General features: G+C 39.9%; 1 protein-coding gene across 1 annotated transcript in view; it reads left to right on the top strand.

Annotated features, from left to right (window-relative positions):
- FREM2 (FRAS1 related extracellular matrix 2) overlaps nucleotides 1-22,923 on the top strand; it is a 160,849-nt gene that overhangs the window by 81,722 nt on the left and 56,204 nt on the right. Inside the window, exons 5-6 of the mRNA XM_045978235.1 lie at nucleotides 12,263-12,388; nucleotides 13,525-13,776. Of these exons, the coding sequence (XP_045834191.1) occupies nucleotides 12,263-12,388; nucleotides 13,525-13,776 (378 nt within the window). The remainder of the gene's footprint in view (nucleotides 1-12,262; nucleotides 12,389-13,524; nucleotides 13,777-22,923) is intronic.

A 22,923-nucleotide genomic window follows, 5' to 3' on the forward strand; every position in this document is an offset into this window, starting at 1 on the left:
CAGCATGCAGAGGGAGAGGGAGAAGCAGGCATTCTGCTGATCAGGGAGCCCAACGCAGGGCTCTATCCCAGGACCCCGGGATCGTGACCTGAGTTGAAGACAGACACTTCACCGATTGAGCCTCCCAGGCTCCCCTATAAATAAATCTTTATTTAAAAAAAAAAAATGTCCTTCTTATTTATAAGCTCAGTAAATAAGTATTTATTTAAATCTTTATTTATTTAGTTATATAAAGTATTTATATACTTTTATTTATTTATATTTATATATAAATTTATATATATATATTTATTTTTTATATATATATAAATGTATTTATAAAGATTTATTTATTTAAATCTTTATTTATTTATTTATATAAAGTAAATAAATCTTTATTAAAAAAAATGTCCTTCTTATTTATAAGCTCAGTATAACACTCTATACTTTATACCCATATGAGGTCTGAGAAGTAGAATATTAAAAACAAAATACAGGGGTTCCTGGGTGGGTCAATCAGTTAAGCGTCTGCCTTCAGCTCAGGTCATGATCCCAGAGTCCCAGGTTCCAGCCCCACATTGGGCTCCCTGTTCCGTGGTGAGTCTGCTTCTCCCTCTCCTTCTGCTCTTCCCCCCTACTTGTGCTCTCTTTCTCACTCACTCTCTCAAATAAATAAATAAATTCTTTAAAAAAATGAAAACAAAATGCATACACACAACTTTGCCATAATTTCATTTCATGTAATGGTCATCTAAGTTGTTATGGAATTTTCTAAATGAAATTCAGCCCTAGTCATTCTCGGCCATGATCATCCCTAGGATAACTGACAAGTGTCCCATAATGCTTGGTATATTCTACGTCTTGGAGACCATTAGTCTTGAAGTTATAGGATCTGAGTTTGAGTCCCAATTCCACCATTTCTAGTTTTATCACCTTAATCAAATCAAACAGGTTTTTTATTTTTAAATTTATTTATTTGACAGACAGAGATCACAAGTAGGCAGAGAGGCAGGCAGAGAGAGAGGAGGAAGCAGGCTCCCCGCCGAGCAGAGAGCCTGATGTGGGGCTCGATTCCAGGACCCTGGGATCGTGACCTGAGCTGAAGGCAGAGGCTTTAACCCACTGAGCCACCCAGGTGCCCCAAACAGGTTTTATTAGGATTTACTTTCCTAATGCACAAACTATGAAAAATTAATGATTCTCATATTGTATCATTCTTATGAAAAAGCTCTATAAAACATAAAGCACAATATGAATGTTATTTCTAATATCACAAATAACATTGTTAGTTTTCATTTTAACAGATTAAAGAGTCCACCCCCCCCCATTAAGGATCACTTTCCCTACCACTTCAAAATTTTAATTGTTTCTTTCTACACTGTCTTGTAACTCTTCACATATACCTTGGCTAGCCTTAAGAACCATTATGCCTGTAAGCTCCCCTTCTGCATATTACTTCTAGGACATGACATGAGATTTTATTTTGCATGCATTAAAAATGTATCTAGCTCATACTTGTGCTGGGTATAGAGCTAAGTGTTAGGGCTGCAAAGGTAATAGGATATAGTTCTTTCTATCAAAGCACATATGCTCTCATGAGAAGGAGAGCCCTGTGAAATAAGTGATTGCAGTAGAGTGTGATGTGGTACAACACAGTGTGTGCAGTGTTGTGGAACCACGAAGAGGAAATGTCCAACTTTGCTTCATATTCATCTGGAAACTGTCTACCTATTAGCTAGTTTATATAAACCCATGCAAACACGTACATTTCCCAGTTCTTTACTTGCCTTAACTGCTACTGCTAATAATAATAATTGAAATTCATCAAACACTTACTTTGGCGGTGTGCTTAACACACACACATTCCTTTACTCACTTTTACCTCACTACCTTGTAGACATACCATTTTAGGCATTTTACTTGTTTATAGAATGCTCTCAACTTCACATCTGACAAGTTTTATTTTTTTATTTATTCTTTTTTTAAAAGATTTTATCTATTTGAGAGAGACAGCGAGCACACAAGCAGAGGGCGCAGCAGGCCGAGGGAGAAGTAGGCTCCCTGCTGAGCAAGGAACCCGATGTGGGGCTCCATCCCAGGACCTTGGGACCATGAACTGAGCCGAAGGCAGACACTTAGCAGACTGAGCTGACACTTAGCAGACTGAGGCACCCAGGTGTCCCTGCGTATGACAGATTTTATAATACTCTTCCCATGTTTTATGACAAAATGAAACAAACACACTCTGCACACTCTTACTAACACACTCTGCACACACAAGCATATACATACATCCATCCTAAATTCTCACGTGTTCATAATTATATTCTTGTAATACTATATATATTTTTTAAGTTAGATCATTGTGACTTAAGTAAAGATTTTAAATGACTATGGATTTAATTCAACACGCAAGTATCTACATCTCCTGCAGAGATAATACGTACACTTAGGTGCTTATTTGTTTCACCTGAGGTACCGTGCAGTGCCCATGTGGATATTATCTCTCAGGCCTCCAGATGTTGTGACCGTCAGGCTGGGAGTAGATTGACTCTACTCTAAAGAGTGAATCAGGTGATATGTCTTCCTGCATCTTCTGTGGAGGAGGACAGCCTGCCTCAAAGGGCAGACACCAGTGAGAACAAGTGCACCCCAGTCCTCATCCCTGAGGGCCCTGGGATGGCCACGCATAGAACAGAGCTAATCTTCTAATGGCTACATGCAGATCTCGCTGTCATGCTAGTACCTTCCCTGTCAGTCAGAGAGGGGACACTCAGGCACAGCTCAGCTGTCAGATGGGACATCAGAAGCCCACATTTTTGTTGAGAACAGACATATTTTGTTGCATGAAAATGGAAGAATGAAAAGGGGCTTTTCCTTCGACTCAACAAAACTTTATGGGGTCACAGAAGGAGGACACGCCATTCTGCTATGACTGTGGATATTCACAGCTTCCCAGACAAATGGGTTTAGTCATTTACTGAATACATCAATAAATTCAGTTTCCTCATACACTGAAGTCTGTGGTACAAAGAGGAAAACTAGAATAGGAAGAATACAGCTGGCCAAGCAGAGCTGTTAACCTCTCTTTGTCATACTGCCTTTGTCCCAGGTGCTTGGCCTTGGAGGCACTCCCAGGGAAAATCTACTCTTGTCATGATTTCTACCCCCTGTTCTGTCCTCTATCACTGTTATCCTTCCTCGTTTCAGTTTGATTCCACAACCTCTGTCCTTTACAAATGCAGGTAGAAAGTTCCAGCTGGGAGGGGTTTTAAAGTGTGTGAAGCATTTAACTCATTTTCTGGATGGGGAACCTGAGAAATAGAGCCATCCTTAAATTTATCTCTGCCTAAATTGGCCTCTTGGAAGATGTTGCATTTGGTTGCCTTTTGTATTAGCAGGGATAGGTAAAATAACACTTCCTCTGAGGGAATGGGCACTCCTCTGTGGGGTACCACTGTGTGGTAACAATAAACTTTTGCTGAAAGATCCTCTGCAGCTAGGCTGGATGAATCAAGAGCAGATAGCAGATTGCCAGAGGACTAGAAAGGCTTCGAGGAAATTCCAGGTCATTGTTACTAGTCCTCCCCTCTTTTCTAACCCAACTCAGAGAAGTCCGAAAGGATTATTCCATAGGCCAAGGCATAGTAATCATAACAGCAAGCTCCACCATATTTGAGTATCCTCTGTGAGCCGGATGGTGCGTTAGGAGCTTCACAGCCATGTTGCATCTAAACCTGCAATTTATATGTCAGTTTCCAAGTGAGATCTCTGAGGCTCAAAGAATTTCTTTCCCCAAAGTTCTTTGCTAATAAGTGCCAGAGCCAGTGTCTGAATATAGAGAGAGATTTTTTTTTCCTTACAAAGCCCTTCTCTTTTCCCTGAGTTTTATAGTCTTCTGTCATTTCAGGAGACTGAAAAGAAATAATACCCAGAATCATCATTAAACGGTACACTTTGCCAACAGCAACATTGTTTCACCTATTCTTGTGTATGAAAAAACAAAACAAAACAAAACCAAGAACAAAGTGATTCCTTCTCTTCTTTTTTTTTTTTTAAAGCTTTTATTTATTTATTTGACAGAGAGGGAGAGATCACAAGCAGGCAGAGAGGCAGGTGGGGGAGATGGGGGGGCAGGGAGAAGCAGGCTCCCTGCTGAGCAGAGCTCCCTATATGGGGCTCGATGCCAGGACCCTGAGATCATGACCTGAACCGAAGGCAGAGGCTTAACGCACTGAGCCACCCAAATGCCCCCGATTCCTTCTCTTCTTATTCTTCTAAATTTTCCCTTTATATATCAAGCCAAAAAACATATTAGGATAGGTAAACAAAACAAGGGTTCTAGGATGATAATCAAGACTACTCCAGGTCTTGCGCAATGCATCTATGTTCAACAGCTGTTTATTGAACATTCGCCATATGCCAGGAATTCTGCTAAGAGCTGGGGATGAGGGAGCTACACTGAAAAAGGCACATTAACTCTGAAAGGATATCTTTAGGTGATTTTTATGAAATGATTACTGCTAACAATGCGGAATGCCGAGTGCTGTGATACAGGAGGAGTCAGCGCCCAGAGGAGAAGTCTCTAGCCTGGAAGGAGAGCCTTAATTTCCTACACCTTAGGTTCCCTGACTATCAGACAGAAACCATCTTTTCTCACTCTTAGTGGTATACAGATATTAATATTAAGATTAATATTCAACATTTTTGTTTCTGTTAAGAGGAAAATAGGTAAGAGCTAAAACCTATTTTATATCAAGATCCCATTCATTTGTTTACCTTGAATAATTTCTAACCATAGTAAATTGAGTTTTATGTACTTTATTAGCAGACCACAACCTCAAATATAGGTGTTCAAGTATGGATACTTAGCATAGATGTTTGAAGCCTGTAACTATTTTATGCAGTTATTTAGTATTTACACTTGAAGTGTCTGCAAACTTCTGATTGAAAGGGGCTCATTCTGATATGAAAGGGGCTCATTCTGATACCTTTGTGATACCAAAATCAACCATGAACCTAGTATGACCAGATATATATATATATATAGAGAGAGAGAGAGAGTAGAGAGTAAACATACCATTCTAGAGGAAAGTAGAACTTAGAGCTCAAGGACCCTAGTCTTACTGGACTCAAAAGAAAAGGCAAACTTGTGTGTGCTGAGTGAACCTAACCCATTTCATGTGGTAGAATCCGGACGACATAGGCTAGCCCATGAAACACAAACACTAATTAATAGCTTTTAAAATTTTGTACCATTGTCAGTATCAACACGGGGAGATCACTGGCTAGCCAATGAGACAAGTGGGCCAAAATTGAAGGTACAGAATTAGTGAAAGAGTAGTCCACTGCAGTTTAGGACACCAAAATGATAAACAAAGCATGCAAAAATTGAATTTCAATGAGTGTGGAGGCTTTTTGCTTTTTTTCTTTTCTTTTTTATTTTTTTTCTGAGAATGGAAAGCCTTTTGTCTTTTGAAACACAAGGCATTGTCGTAAGAGAGAGATAATTCTTTTTCTTTTTTTTTTTTTTTTTGACAGAGAGAGATCACAAGTAGGCAGAGAGGCAGGCAGAGAGAGGGGGGGGAAGCAGGCTCCCCGCTGAGCAGAGAGCCCGATGTGGGACTCGATCCCAAGACCCTGAGATCATGACCTGGGCCGAAGGCAGCGGCTTAACCCACTGAGCCACCCAGGCGCCCCGAGAGAGACAATTCTAAATACTTATTCAAAGTGAAGCACATATCTGTACATTGCTGGCACCAAGTGGTGGATATGAAAAAGGGGGTACGAAGTAAAACCAGTTTAGTGTCTGAAAGTTTCTACGTGCATGAAATAAAAACATTTAATGATAGGAACAAAGATTACCCAAAGATCCACTCTGACCCACATTTACATAGTGCTGAAGGATGATTTTTTGATCTTGTGGCATCCTGATGTGAACGTGTGATACTTATTATCATGTGATTTTGATGTTTTCATTATTCTTTTTTTTAAAGATTTTATTTATTTATTTGAGAGAGAGAGAGAATATGAGAAGGGAGAGGGTCAGAGGGAGAAGCAGACTCCCCGCCAAGCAGGGAGCCCGATGCGGGACTTGATCCCAGGACTCCGGGATCATGACCCGAGCCAAAGGCAGTCGCTTAACCAATTGAGCCACCCAGGCGCCCCTGTTTTCATTATTCTTATTTGTGTCTCTTTTGAGTCCCTGTAAATTTAGCCTGTATCAATCACTATGTCTGTTTCAGAGTAAAAACACAGACCATGGAAATTAAGAGAGCTGTCTAAGTCCAAACTTGGGACAGCCAGGGACAGACTTCCTACTCAGTACCGCTTGTTGACCAGTCTGCGGGCACCATGGTAGCCCGAGGAGGTCCCAGAATATCTTCAGGGTTGGTTTTTAAATGTGCCAAACTTTCCAAAGATGATGAACACTCAGTGCCTTTCTCCATGCGCTGCATTTTCTTTCTCTGTTCCATTATAACAAAGATTTTTAGAAAACATTTTGTTCTATCATGTTTTTAGTAGAATCTGTTTTTTTTTTTTTTAATCTGTTCAGGATAATTGAGAAAAGGACAGCATGAACATTATCTTTCAAATATAACGACAACTACTTTATTTCTGAGAACAGAAGTCATTTTTTGCCTAAGTGTCAGCCCAGTCAAACCTAAAAGTAAACCCTGTGGTTGCAGATCAAAGCATTCATTACAGCACAGTTCCATCGGTTAATAAAGAAGGCACTCCCTGGATTCAGCTTTATCTTTCAAAATGCAAAATACAGAATAATGAAACTGATCCGAAAATCTAAAAATCATCCATGTTCATTATTAAGAATTCTGAGAGATTTAAAGAAGGAAAGGTCCCTTGTAGGCCTACCCCATGGGAAAGCCAGTGTTAATTAAGGTTGAAGAGCTTGACCCTGCAGTCATTTTTGTGTGTGTCTCTATTTACTTAGCAGAGAGTTTACTGTTTCTAGAATACCTCCCTGACTTTGTCTCTCAACGAACCCCTTCCCAGAGGCTGCTGTAGCTTCCATTTAATGGGCTCACTAGGATCTGACATAGGATATGCTGTTATGTTACATAATACAGATATTATATTCATAGACCTATTATGTATTTATACATATAACACATAATATTCTATAACTTTATTAATATGAATATCATACAGCTTTTATACCTTACATAATGCTTTTATAATTTTATATGTATAAATTTATATATAGAATTCTATGAATACATTGGATCTATAAAGGAGTTCTCAAGATACTTGTTTTTAGCTTCCTTTGTTCTGCCTCTGCCATCCCTGCCGGCTCTGTTTTAGCAGTCATTATGTCTTTTATAATCTCGGTTGAGCCTTCTGTTTGTCTCTGGCGTGAGTGCTGCTGCCTGCTACCCAGAATGTTCTTCCTTTAGCAGTACACCATAGCGGTTATGGGTTTGGTCTTTGAGACGGCTTCTTGGGCTCAAATATGGGCATTGCCACTACCGGCCTAACCTTCCGCTGGTTCTATGACCTCCATGTGCCTCATGTCCTCAGAGGTAAAATGACAGCCATAATAGTTCTTATGTGAAAGCCTTGTTACTGGGAGAAAAACAGCCAATACATGGAAAGCATTTAGAATAAGGACTTCACAAACAGTAAGAACCCCACTCGAATTAGGTAATAATATTTTTTTTGGTATTAGCTAATAATTTTTAAGGATGCTATACAAATGCCAGTGGGGGTGGTGGTTACACTTAAAAAGCCATGCTTGCTTGGGGCAGTCTGCATGTGAGCTTCTACTATACATATGAAGTGAAGTTGAAAAATGACGTTAACTAGAAAAAATCTACCAGGGAAGCTTTTCTCCCTCTCTCCTTTTCCTGTTTCTCCCATAAACCACCCATTTCTGCCCAAAGTTCGGTCAGCAGAAGACTTAAACGTGGTGCTGGACCTCTTCGCCCTGTCAGACCAAGTGTAGTATTGGGTTTGAGACACCCAGCTTTCATCTTTATTCATTCTTCAAACCTCCTGGTTCTAGTAACCAGTGCTGGCTTGTTTAATCAAACCTGCATGGGCCATAGCATGTAGGAGGAACTCAGGTACTCAAGGGATGAAGTTATAATGCCTCACGTGGGACTTTTATGAATAACTTATTTTTAAAAGTTGGTCAGTATAGAAGTATTGAATAACTATTATATATGATCAACTCTGAGACAGGCAGACAGAGAGATCATATTCTTTTAAGAATACTAATCCCCTGGGGCGCCTGGTGGCTCAGTGGGTTAAGCCTCTGCCTTCGGCTCAGGTCATGATCTCAGGGTCCTGGGATCAAGCCCTGCATCGGGCTCTCTGCTCGGCGGGGAGCCTGCTTCCCTCTCTCTCTGCCTGTCTCTCTGCCTGCTTGTGATCTCTGTCTGTCAAATAAATAAAAAATCTTTAAAAAAAAAAAAAAAAGAATACTAATCCCGAAATGAGGGTCCCACTCCCATGACCTCATCTAAACCTAGTTCATTCCCAGCAGTGTCCACCTCCAAATATCATCACTCTGAGGGTTAGGGCTTCCATGTATAAATTTTGAAGGACACATTTGGTCCATAGCAAACTTTAAGAAAGAAACAAAACTTTGTGTAATACTTATACCAATGCCTTTGGAGTAAATGACCTGAGGCCTGCCAAAACCTAAGTGATACCAGACTTAATTTCTGTTAGTTAATAAAGAAACTCATTGGAACTCATTGAACCCTTGACTTGAATATTTTGTGGCACTTTGTATTTTTTGCTAATGAAATGTTACAATAATTTCTATGTTTGGTATTTTATGTTTGGTAAAATCCTACTTCATAATAATAGAAGTAATTTTGCCCCTACAAAAACTCATCTTGAAAACAAACGAGATACTTCTCTAGATGTCACTCTATTGACAGCAAACTTTTTGAAGTGTCTATGCCTTTTGTCTTCAAAATTTATCTCCTCCCATTTATTCTTTCAGGCTTTTGTCCTCTCTACTCCACTGAAATAGTTCATATAAAGAAAACCAGTGACTTCCCTTTGCCAAATCTAATGATTGATTCTCGACTTTCTTGACTTGTCAGCGGCATTTGAAACATTTCATCAGTCAGTATTTCTTAAAACACTTTCCGCACTTGGCCTCCAGAATCCACACTCCCTTGGTTGTTCTCATCACTGGGACCCCTCTCAGCCTCCTTTGCTCAGTCTTCCTTATCTCTCTGACCTCTAAATGCCCTGCGGCTAGTCCCTGGATCCATTGTCTTGTTTATCTATAATCCCTCCCTAAATGATTTAATTCTGACTCAGACTTCACATACATCAACAAGCCAGTAACTCCCACTTTTATCTTTCCCATCTGGACCTGTCCACTGAAATCCAAGATTATATGCCCAACTGACTAATTTGACATCTCAGCTTGGATATTAATGTTCTTAAAATATGTCAGGTTACAGGACCCCCATATTCAATGACTTCTCATGCTTTTATATTGAGAGATGGACAGACATACACACAGACAATGGACAGACCACATATTAAAATACAACTCTGGGGGTGCCTGGGTGGCTCAGTGGGTTGAGCCTCTGCCTTCGGCTCGGTCATGATCTCAGGGTCCTGGGGTCGAGCCCCACATCGGGCTCTCTGCTCGGTGGGGAGCCTGCTTCCCCCTCTCTCTCTGCCTGCCTCTCTGCCTACTTGTGATCTCTCTCTCTCTGTCCAATAAATAAATAAAATCTTTAATAAAATAAGATAAAATACAACTCTGACTCACAAACGACAGCAACTGGGAAACGACACCATGGCCTCTGACGCAATCAGCCCCAAATGGTCAAAATTTGATCAATAACTGACAGCTTCCCTATTTTTTCTCCTCATTTTCAAGTTAAGACCAACCAGAGAAACCAGATATGATCCCATAACTAGTCACATAGGAAGCCTCACTTCTAGTCAGCCTACCCACAGCTTCCCTGTACCAACAGCTTCTAGTCCGGGCACACGGGCAGCCTTCCCCTTCTTCCTATAAAGCTTTCCAGCATCTCCAACTCCTCAGCCTGCCTTTGAGCTTCTGCCAAAGACAAGTGATGGTGGCTGACTCCTTTGCTACAGCAAACTTTGAATAGCCACTGTGTTTTCATTCCATTGGGTAATCTTTGATTATTTACACAATATTTTACTCTGACTTAAACACAGAGTCCTCCCAGTGATCCTGAAAGTGCTACCTGATCTTCCCACCACCCACCAAACAACCACTTCTCTGGTCCCATGTCTTGCCCCTCTTCATTACTCAGTTTATTCAGGCTACATTGGCCCCCTGGCCATTCCTTATACACACCTGGCACGACTTGGTCTGAGGCCCTTTTCACTTGTTCATTCCTTTTCCTGGAATTCTCTTCTGTAAATTATTCACAGAGGACATCTGGTCACCACCTTACAATCTCAGCTCAAATGTGATTGATATGTTCCTATGTAACACAGGTCCACCAGGATACATACCCTGCCCTAGTCACCCCCTCCCCTGTTCCCTTCAGCACACTCCATTCTCTTCATATAACTTGTTACTTCCTGATATATCATATATTCTTGTATATTTGTTTATTTTTTTCCTCTTCCCCATCCCAACTAGAATGAAAACTGCCTAAGACCAGGGATTTTGTTTACTTCCATATCCCCTCTGCCTAGTAGACATGTCTGGCAAGTACAAATCACCCAATCAACGTTTGACAAATGAATAATTAGTTGTAAAATCTTATAACCACGCTTTTTTTGATGGTACCATTTTTTATGTTGATCTATCAGTCAGAATCTCAGAAGAAAGCAAATGACATACTCGATTTTTTTAGTGTCATAATTTAAACTTAAATTAAGTAATTTAAAAAGAATGCAATAATATAACTTTACAAAGGTGAGTGCAAAGATTGGGAAACCACCAGGCATGGTAAAGGCTAGTAGGTTAAAGGCTAGTAAGAGTACTCAACGTTACTACCTCTAGGCCTGAGGGCAAGGGAAGAAATTAGCTGAGCCCAGACAGTGAGCTAGGGAGTCCAGTGGGCACCATGATTGTTATTTGGGGAAAGGGGTGCGGTCAGTCCTGAACCTGGAAGGAGCCAGGGGAATGAACGGCGCAGACCTCATTCTGCTCTTGACCTCCAAGTCCTGCCTGTGCTCCCCTTTGGCTGACCCACTGGGAAGCCAGAGCACAAGGGAAACCTTTGATGTGGTTCACATTCATCAGCTCCTGGGGCACAGGGCAGGGTGGAGAGGATGGAACATGTACCCCAAGCGCCTATGTCTTATTCTAGCAGTCTTTTATAATCATCAAAAGCAGTGTGGCTTACTGTTTTAAAAATAACTGAAGCATTTTCTATGCGTGTGCAAGACTTTCAGTGAAACAGACTCCTACTCTCCAAAGTATCTGTTTGGGGGTTATCATGTCAACTTACTGAACTGAATGTTTCCCTAAAAACCCAGTTTTACACTGAGCTATATTTTTCACTAATTTAATTATCCCGTTTTTATTATTTAGCAAACTTTTCAACTACCTTAAAAATGAATCAGAGACTTACTATATAAATATAATGTTGTATACTATGTGTTATTGTTATTTTTCTAGGGGAGGAAGGAAGCCACAGATACGTTCCTTATAGCTGACTAATAGTATTGTAATATACTATTTATAGTATATTAGTATATAGTAATTGTATAATTTCTAATTCTAGGAACTGTAGTTAAAAAAAAGCAAACAAAAAATATCAAATGTTGAACAATGTATTACTGTATTTTTAAGCATTAATCATTCAAAAGGAACACATTTGAGGTAAAGAGTAGAAGAGCAGATTTTACAAGGTCTGAATTTTTACTTTGACTCAACCAGTAAGAGGCCTTGACAAGTAAGTTCAACTCTCTGCACCTGAGTTTCATCTGTAAAGTACAAGGTAGGACAAGGTGACTTCAGCATCTCTTCAGCCTCTAAAATTTGACTACACCACTGGGAGGTGGTGACCTGTGTCAAGAGAACAAAGTTGCATGTCAGCAGCACTGATTGGGAAAAAACCAGTTACTAGAGATAAAAGCAATGTTGGGCTTTATCTCCAGATTAAGAATTCTCTGGCCCAGAGTCTGCATGCTTTATACCTACCCTTGCGCCCCTCTTCTCCTCCTTCCCCTCACACTGTGTTATTCTAAAGGAATATGCAAGGGGGAAAAGTTGATTGTTAGAGCAATTTTGCTTTGCCTAGGATTATTAGAAACTCAGACAAAAATAATAGTAGCTGTGATTGTGTTTTCTCCTTAGAGTCAACTGTATATATTCCCCAGTCCGAATACTCCGTCGAAGAAGATGTCGGTGAGCTGTTCATTCCCATCCGGAGAAGTGGAGACGTGAGCCAGGAGCTGATGGTGGTCTGTTATACACAACAAGGTAGCTTGATTTACCAAAGAACTGAACTGTCCCCCCAAAGATTTGTGTGTAAGACTCTTTGACATGTTGGAACCATAACATTATGCCTTGAAGGGTATGCAGTTTTCATAAAATACAAGAAAGCACTTATCCAGAAGTCTTCCTTCACTATTGTATCTCTGAGGAGAAAAAAAGTAATTACTAGAGATAAGAAGGCTTAGAAGCATTGCTGTTACCAAAACATATGTTTTGTGTGGTTACTTGTTCTAATACTCAAAGCTGTTTGGACTGCAAGAAATTGAAGTCCCCTTTCCTCACCCAAACTGAATCATCTAGAAGAGGGTTATTTTTTTTTTAAAGGGATGGGGGTGGGGCAAAGAAATACATATCCAAGGAAAAGAAACTAATTTCAAAGTAGTTTGAGACTCTGAATTTCAAAATATTTCTTTTACTCATTGGGTAAACCTCCTCTGAATTTCAAGATATTTCTTTTGCTCACTGGATAAACCTCCTCTAAAAGGTGATTTTTTATGTAACACCAAATTAAAATTAATATATAATATTCATTAATAGACCAAATATCTTTCTAAGAAACAGATAGATTTCCTAAGAATGTAAAAGACAAAGTCATATTGGCAGTTGATATCTGAGCAGACATTTGTGAAAATTCCCATTAATGAATTTATATGAGTTGAAAGGCAGTAAAGAATTGTGGTCAGAAACACAGACTTCAGGGTCCACCTTGGACCCTGGGTCCCAGAGCAGGTGGTTTAACCTCTGTAAACCTCCACTGTGTAACCCCCAATAGACTGTTGAGAGGATGAAGCAGGTAATGCATGAAAAGCACTTGGCACTTTGCCTGCGCCCAGTAAGCACTGGAATACGAGGAGCTATTATTTTGTAATGTTGTGTTCTTCTGAAAGACCAGTGGCAGGAAGTAGAGAGGAAAACACTTGAAATGTAATATTTTTTGTGTCTTTGAGAACAATATGAAGGTGCCTCATGATGCTACAACAGTATGTAGACACTATTGCAATTGCCATAGAGGTTCAGATATACAAATTGACCATGAAGATGTTGCATGTGAAAATAATTATTTCTGGAAACACCCTCATAACATGTTCTACATAAACATCATTTGGATTCTCTGCCCCCAGGCACAGCAGGTGGAACTGTGCCCACATCAGTGCTGTCCTATTCAGATTACATATCCAGGCCGGAGGACCACACCAGTGTCATCCGTTTTGACAGAGATGAGCGTGAGAAAATGTGTCGCATCATTGTTATTGACGACTCCTTGTATGAAGAAGAGGAAACATTCCATGTCCTTCTGAGCATGCCCATGGGTGGGAGGATTGGATCGGAGTTCCCAGCAGCTCAGATTAAGATCATCCCTGATAAAGATGATGGTAAGTACTAATTTACTTGAAAATTATTCCTCCTACCAGGCAGACCAATATCAGGCATAACTTGTGACAGATAAATGAGAGTATAAAAGAATTATAGGAGGCATGTGCATTTTGTATTTGGTTTTATAGTGTATTAAGTTTCAAAGTTGGCTGCATCAATTTGTCTGTCTTGATTCAATATTTTTAAAAGGCAGAAGTCACACTTATGTATGATTTTTCCTCTGTACAGTTTTCTTTTACAATGCCATTTACCATTAGGTGATTAAATTTTTCCAATTTCATAAGGAAGAATAGAAGCAATTGTAATCAATTTATTTCCTTTTTGTTTGTTTGTTTGTTTTTTGCTTTTAAAAGCTTATATTTTGCAATGTTAATCTCAGTATTTGAACTTGGTTAACAAAGAAACCCATCTGACAAGACTGTTAAACTAATAACTAGAAAGACAATAAATGTGTGGAAAATGAAATCCAACAGGCAACTCCCTGCCCCCAAAAGGAGAGGGGTTTATTCTAGACCACTATTCCTGAGGGAAACTCAATTACCATAAAATAATCCCACTTTCAGAATAGGAAAAAGGGAGTAGAAGGGTCTTAATCTTCTCAGCTCAAGAAACAGTTTGTGCCTGAAAGGGCACCTGGTTGGCTCAGTCAGAGCAGCATGTGACTCTTGATCTTGGGGTTGTGAGTTAGAGCCCCACGTTGGGTGCTGAGATTACTTAAAAAAATAAAACCTTAAGAAAAGAAAAGAAAAAAGAAATAGCTTGTGCCTTGAGAAAAGAAAATAAATGCAAAAGTACAAAAGACAACAGAAAACACTCTATTTGTTTCATCTGGCTAATCCTTATCCTTACCACTTGCCTAACTTTCAAAGCCAGAAAGTCTTTTCGAGTAAGAGAGTCGGTGTCCTTCAGCCAAGAAGAATTTCCCACATCCATTATGTACTCCCCAACATACCATAGTTGACCTCAATTGCCAACACTTGGCAAGAGGTCTTTCTGTTTCACTGTTGAAAGTCATCTTAATCCATCTACCATATACTTCTCTGCACAAATATCATCAAGAGAAATACGGAAACAACAATGTCTTTTCCCTTCTTCCATGAATCAAAATGTCTCTAGGGTACATATTTGCTTCTTTATAAGCCATTAATCTCCCGGCATTAGGGCAAAGCACTTTGGTTTGGAATCTTTGTTTTTTATTGAGTCACTTCACTTTCACTGATATCCTACATTAGGCATGACATGGTGATTGACTGGATAGGAAAGTCTGAAGAATAATGTTTGGGCTTCTGGCTAGGGCAGTTGAGATAACAGTGGTCCAGTTCACCGTGCTAAGGAGAATGGGGAAGTATATGTTTAGGGAGGAAACAATGACTTCATTTAGAACATGTTAGTTTGAAGGGCCTGCATGCTTTCAAAGTGCTGGACATGGAGTAGGAAATTGAAGATATGGGTCTGGAGATTAGGATGAACATAGTCGCACACTAGAGACATTGTTGCATATTATCTCTGTTGATAATAATAAAATCATTGGAGAAGATAAAATTGCTTTAGAGGACATGCAAATTAACCCTCATATGATTTATAATATGGGCATATTCTACTCAATTCTCTTATTTTAAAAAACAGAGTATATTTCATGAATGCTAAGGAGACAATATGAAATGATGAAGAGGAAGGTAGTCACTATAAGGGTAGAAATTCCAGTAAAGAAAGTGCTAGAAAGAATCTAAGAATCAAGCACATTTCAGTGTTTAAGTGCTGTAAAACATTATAAATTGGTAATATCTCACATGCAATAAGCTGGGTCATTATCTTAATCTTTTTTGCTCATTCAAAATTTTTAACAAGTCTATTTGAGGGATTTTTTTTCAACATGTAAATATTTCACTCAGTTTTTAAAATGAAACCCAAAGCTTATTTAAGAGGAGTTTGCTTTGTGGTCATCTCTGTTGGAATACTTCATCTTACTAGCTGTCTGGTCAGATTTTACTCATGTCTCTAATACTTCATCAGTAAAATGGGAATACTAATTTTACCTATGTTTTTGTCGTTTTGGAAGTTGATGTATTATAAGTGTGTTTTGCTTGTCACATACATAGTTTATAAATTTAAACAATATTGCTAGCCATAAAGAACTTTCATCATCGAGAGAGGAAGAATTCTGGTTTAGTAAGGAAAAAGTCAAATTTCATACATGTGCAATAATACTGAAACATACGAACAGTTGTCCCTTCTGAACACTTATATGTACCAGGAACTTTACATGAATTATCCAGTTAAGTCTCAAAACCACGCTATGGAATAGGTAGGTATCTCCTCTCCTCAACAAATGGGAAAACTGGATTCAGTCTAAGAAAATTGCTTAAGATCATACAGAAGTAAAGTGTTGGATATATGTCCTAAATTTTGGTCTATTTCACTCACATTTGATGTGCTTCATCAGTAGGCTTTAACGACTCCTGACACTCATCAAGGGTATTAAAATATAAGCAATACCTAATGACATAACTAAAGGGAGGCAATTGTCATCGCATCTAGAAAAGAATAAATATAGGTCCATATTGGTAGGGAGGGGAAATGTATTGTTTCTGAGGGTGGCCTATCTTTCAGTCACTGAATGTTATGTAATTGGAGTAGGGAAGATATTCAAGCCTGTTACGTAATCTGGATGAAATATTCCTCCTGACTTAGCACTCTTTGCTCTGATTGCTGGGTCTATTTCTGTATAATGGGTATACCAGATGACAAATCATCCATCCATTCCCTGACTAATAAGAAATAAATTCTTTGTGACTTTGTAACTCAGAGCAATTGGAATTTTAAAAAGTGAGTTGATTCTCCAAAGCTAGATTATTCCTCAGTGAAGCGATGGGATGATGTTTCTGTACTACATAGGAGAAGATCAAAATCTAGACCACAAGTGACTCTTTCCAGGTCCCAGTATCAGAAGATCTCACCGGGGACCAAGGGTTTTCTCTGTGTGAGAGTAGAAAGGGGCTCAAAGAGCAGAAACACACATGGCCGAAAGTGTGTGGAATCTTTAAGAAACAGCTAAAGCCTTCATTGTGTTTGGAGGAGACTTCCACATGAGCTACACACTAACATAAGAACAATGCTGTCATTTTGGGCGGCTCTGGACATCCTCCATCACTGTCCCCAGTCCTCAGTACTTCAGTAATGGTTATGGCCTCTCTTCGCCGGGAAGAGTATAAAGTCAGGGCTAAACGTATTTCACTAATCTTCGCTGTCAGTCTATGGAAGGTAATTAAGGAACGTTCAAGCTGAATCCATTTTCTGCTTTTGTGCAACAACCTACAGGGGTTTTAGCTGAAGTGGCTGGCTTCCTCGACCACCCTGGACAAATTACCATTCTAGATATGAGCCAGGGACTCATGTAAGAGGCAGCATGGTGAACCCTATGGTAAATGTAACTCAACTGAGCGCCGTTCAGAAGCTTACAGACATCAGAAAAGCTCTCTCACAGCAGGACTACTTTAGAGAAGAAAAACATTTCTAATACTAGAAAAATACATCATGGTATGGTGTGTGGGCGAAATATGTTTTATTCATTTGTGCTGAGCTGAAAGACCTGGTCATCATCCTTTTTTCTGTTTTAATACCGTTATTTGCATTAGGGTAAACTCCAATTAAGTAAAGTCAGACCAGTCATTGGAAGGAACGGCCAAATTCAATTAAAGTAACGCTGGACAAAACGAAGTTACATTCTGATTTAGTGTGCTTGAGTTAGAACAATACTAAAAATCAAGGTACAGGAAAATGATCTCTAGCTGTTTAGAATATTAATTCATTGCAGCCATTAGCAGACTATTTGAAATAGCTGGTGACGCTGAGGATTTAGTGTTGCCAATGGACGTTCAGTGCATGGAAGGTATTGCTGTAGTGCACTGGATGGTGAAGATTATACCACGTGTTCCCCATGGCTAGGATTCTAGATATAATGATGTAGATATTCTACACTTGGAAAACAACAATAACATAAAACAATATATGAAATATCCTGCCATCTAAAAAAAATTGAATCCCACATATCATACACACACAGAGCAGATATTTGTTGTGTGTGTTTACAAAGTGTAATGAGATGATAGGTAGAGGCTACAGAGACATAGGCCAGAACGTCACAATGCATACAGTCTATTTGGGAGGGAAAAAACTAAGTGCATAAAAGGCTAAATGAGAATCATTTCATTCCAGTCATAATTTGAAACAGTAAAAGGGAGACTAAGAAGGCAGAGTGGGATTAAAAACAATTGCATGATCACTCTGTGCGTCAGAAGAGGAGCAGAGGAGCTTTAACAGGTAGCAAGGATTCAGGTAAATGGGGAACAGAGCAAAGTATTCCAGGATTACATGAGTGAACACTTGAGAGAAGGCAAGGGTCTGAGAGAAGCAGACAATCCAGTTGGGCCAGATTGCCTTTCGGGGGAAGGTTGAGTGTTCAAGTCCTTGAGTTGGCTCTTGGACCTGGGTTGTAGATACACTTTGCTATTGTCTAGCCAAGGAATCTTGACCAATCCGCTATTCTTCTTTGGTCTGTTTTCCTCACTTGAAACATGAGCATATTATCGCCTGAATTTTCTACCTCTCTCAGAACTTTTGTAAGGACCAAACATGAGCTGTATGAAAGCGCTTTAAAACCTAGCTGAAGAAGAGAAAAGTGGGCATCATGAACCGTAGAGTCTGTGAGAGATTGAAGCCTATCGTGGGTGCCATTGAATGCGATAAGGAGTTCCAAATTTATTGGTAGGAGGCACTTGGAAATGTTTGAGTGAGAGAGTGCAACAATCAGAGCTATATTGGGAGGTTATTAATTAGATAGCCATGTAAGTGAACACGATTGGAACCAGAAGTGTAGAGTGAGACAATGAGGCTGGCAAGGAAGCAGCCAACTGCTAAAAATACCCACTCTGACTTGGATCTCATGCAGGTAGGAAGGAGGAGGGGAATTTAAAATGTATGTTTCTGAAAAACTGTGTGCTTGACAGGTTCAAAGAAGGGAAGGTACCATTCGTTATAGGAGGTTAGGTGAGGGAACCAGCCAAGGGAAAGGAGATTGGAAGAAGAGGAAAAATTCTATTTAAACAGGTCAAGTTCAAGTTAGCTATGGGTTCATGCCAGTGAAACTGGGTACTAGGCCTCCACTATTATGGAACTGACTAAGCTGGAGTTAGGGATTTGTGTTAAATGCACAGTTGCACACCTGATGGTGACAACTGAAAGCAGTAGGATGCATGAGATCCACAAGAAAAAGAGGAGCGGTAAAAGGGTAAATCACTGTGCAGTACAATTTCACATATATTTCCAATAAATCAGGTGCATAAAGTAGAATAACTAAAAGTTATTAGAATATATACCTTCTAAATATTAATATACAGATTTGAGGGCTGTTAGTTGCAAATAAATCATTAAATATTGTTTGTTATATGACAAGGAAGTTATGGGAATATGCAAAATGAAGCACGTTATTGGAGTTGCCAAACAATAAGTACACTTTTGGGCCCTTTAAACCGCTTTTAAATGTTTCCTCTTTCTAAAATAACTAACACTGGGGGTACCTGGTTGGCTCAATTTGGTTAAGGCTCTGACTCTTAGTTTCAGCTCAAGTCATGATTGCTGGGTCGTGAGATCGAGCCCCATGTCTGGCTGCACACTCACGGGGAGTCTGCTAAAAGATTCTTTCACTCTGCCCCTCGCCCTCTCTAAAATAAATAAATCTTAAAAAAATAAAAATAGAATAGCTAACATTAAAATAGTGTGGTTGCGTTCCATCATCTTATTCAGATTTTCAGTTAAATTTAAGCCATTTTATGGTAAAAAAGTTACTTCTTACCATTTTTTGAAATTATAATGGTTTCAGGAGGGGGTAGTGCAAAATTACAGACTTAATTCATTATTAACAAACTCATGGGTGGGAGAGGGTAACAGTAAGAGCGTTTGTAGATGTGAATGAGTAAGTCATTCACTAAATCTGTGTAGTGAGGTCCAGAGAAGTGAGACTTTCCAGGTTTGACCTCTGGGAGGACCGTCAGGATCTCCATTCCTGGTCCTCTCTACCTATTTGTGAACCTGGCTGGCCCCCAGTGCCCAGCAGGCCAGCTGTAAACAGGGAGCCACTCCACAGTAGGCTGAGGTCAGGGGCATGTATTAAAATCAGGCAAATGAGCTCGAGTCCGAAGGGAGTTCATTAGCAATAGGAGTACATTTGATTCAACCTGTTAGGGTCAGTAGCTCTAAAGGACCTTGCTGCTATGCTGCTGTGAACTCCCGTAGTCTTCTGAAAACTGTTGACATGGTGCACTACTCACAGCAGGAAAGGCATGGAGATCTTTGTTCCAGTGTGCACACATGCACACTTGGCAAGCAGCCACTTGAATCTCTCCTGCTAGGCACATGAAAACATTCACCGCCGCTACCAGAAAAGGCAGAGGCTCCAGAGCTCTTTAGGAGACCAGCTAACCATTTTGTATAATTTATACTGAAGAATGACCTTGTGGCCCCCAAGAAAGTGAGCACAGGGAACTGGGCCAGTCCACCCAAGAATAAGCTCTTACATTCATGGGGTGTAAATTTGCAGGCATGTCGTTGGCTAGGGTGGTTCTAAGACATTAAGATTGTGATATGGAGGGCCACCTAGGTGGCTCAGTGGGTTAAGCCTCTGCCTTTGGCTCAGGTCATGATCTCAGGGTCCTGGGATCGACCCCCGAATCAGGCTGTCTGCTCGGCAGGGAGCCTGCTTTCCCCTCTCTCGGCCTACTTGTGATCCCTCTCTGTCAAATAAATAAATAAAATCTTAAAAAAAAAAAAAAAGATTGTGATATTGAGTAGGACCATACTGTTCACAATATGAAATTAACTCATGTCTTTATTTCGTAGGGCTTCATAGATAATTTATATGATATCTTACATGATATCTTACATGTCATATACTGACACAAGCATCTTCTTTGGTGTATTAAGCCTTTTGCTTGAATTGTATCGCTTCACACACAGACACACAAACTCTGAGCAAGGTTTTATGATGCCTTAGTGTCATCCTTTGTGAGTGGTTAGGTAATTTGCTCAGGGTCACATAGGGTAAGCACTGGGCTAAGTGGACAGGAGGGACCATGACAGTAACCGTTAGGCTGCCTTCTGATTCTATGCTGTTCTACTTAAAGGTAGTAGGAGGTATCCTAATAGAGAACTTGACTAGATGATACAAGCTATATACTTCTCTATACATATAGCCCCCGAAAATCCTAGACTAATTAAAATGCCGACAGTTACAGGCTTTAGGTGTAAACTCTGTACATAAACTATTCAGGTTCACCTTTTACAAATTTGAATTCTAAGGATCATTAGGAAAGCACAGTAGTGTCTTCTGGTACTTCAGCTGGACAAGGAGCAGCATTGATTTTTTTTCCCCATCATTTAGCAATCTGCCCACTTCTTAAAGGATCAGATTCGGGCTGTCTTGTCAAATCCTTATGGGTGAATGCCGTCTTGTGTTTGTTTTCTCTTGTTCATGGTAACACCAAATGCTTGACTCTCATTTCTTCCATATAGGAGAGTGGGTACTGGCCGTGTAACACTATCTTGTAGACATCGAAGGATAACTGTTGCTGATTTATTATCACTAAAACCCTGGAAGTAGATCACTAAACCTTTGTAGAAACCTCAGGATCTCAGTCAGAGATGAATTCCATTTTAGTGCTAAAAATCACATAAATCTGAACAGTGAGTGACTTCTCACATACTAGACTTAGAGATTTTTGTGAGGTTAAAATTATTAAAAGAGGTGTTACAGTAAAAACAATAAAAACATAAGAGATTAAGTAATTAGAAAAGATCTTTTAGCATCTGAAATTGTAAATTATTTGCCAGAAACAGCTGCAACTTGGCTGAAGACAGAACTTCAAAGCCTTGACCTTCACATCCCATGATGTAAGGAGAGGCCAGAGTCTGTAAAATACAATGAACTTAACACAGGCATGATGATTTATTCATCAAGTCCAGACAAGGCATATGTATCTGGTCTGTTGTGGAAAACACACACTTCATAATTTCTGTTATTAAATGGACAAGAACATCTCCTTTTATGGTATTAGAAGGAAAAAATAAGAAAAAAATTTGGAATGTATGTACTGTTTTCTGACACTGTTGATCTACCGGTTCATTGGTCACCGTAAAAATGTGAATCTTGTTCATTTGCTTCTTTATAAAACCTGTCACCATCCAGAAGCAGTTCTCCTGGAATTAGGGCTCCTTACCTGGTGGCCAGGTTCTCTGTGTACCTTCCAGGGCACACGCTACAGGGGCAAACAGAGTCAACATGGCAAATGGTAAGACCAGGCTCCCCATGTAATGGGAGCTTTCAAAGGAGCATCCAGTGTGGCTTCGGTTCCGGAAAGGCCAGGTCTCCTCCACACAAAGAGCTGAGAAGACTGAGTCATGCGAGTTGGCAGCTCACAAATTGATGTGCATTATCACATGTCCCCTTAGGCTGTGATAATCTCTCAATTGCACAGTTTGGAAGGAGCCAAGTCACAGTGCAGATCAGCAGTCGCCAAGTTGAAACACAGTCTTATGAAAAGAAATTAAATGGTTGGTAGAGCTTTATTAGCAAGTACTCTTTTAAAAAGTCTGAATAGTCAGAATATAGGCATTGTGAGAGAAAAAGAGCTCTCTTTTTACACCTCCTCGGGCTGCAGTATATCTCAGCTTCAATTTCCCTGAGAGTGTTTGACCAACAGTCTGTCACGCTCCCAGGAAGTACGCCACAAAGTCAAAGCTCTGGGCTCAAAATGCCAACAAGAAGCTCATTCTTTCCTCCTCCTCCTCCCCTTCCTCCTCCACCTCCTCCTCTTTCTTCTTTTTCTCCTCCTGCTTTCCTTCTAGAATCACACCTCTTTAGAGGGATAATTTTCAAGACCACACTCATTGCCAGGGAAAGCTTGAAAAAGCCAAAGCCAGGAAGGGTTCTTCATGTCCTCACTGCTGCAAGGGGATATCTTACAAGACACGATTATAAATAGTAGAGGTGTTCACCTCACACCTTGCAGGTCGAGAGTGCATGGTGTATGGCTCAGTGAACTGACGAAATGCTATCTACACTATGCATCAGGGTTGAAAGAGACACAGAATGT

The sequence above is a fragment of the Meles meles genome, chromosome 14 (assembly GCF_922984935.1).
Source record: "Meles meles chromosome 14, mMelMel3.1 paternal haplotype, whole genome shotgun sequence".
NCBI lineage: Eukaryota > Metazoa > Chordata > Mammalia > Carnivora > Mustelidae > Meles > Meles meles.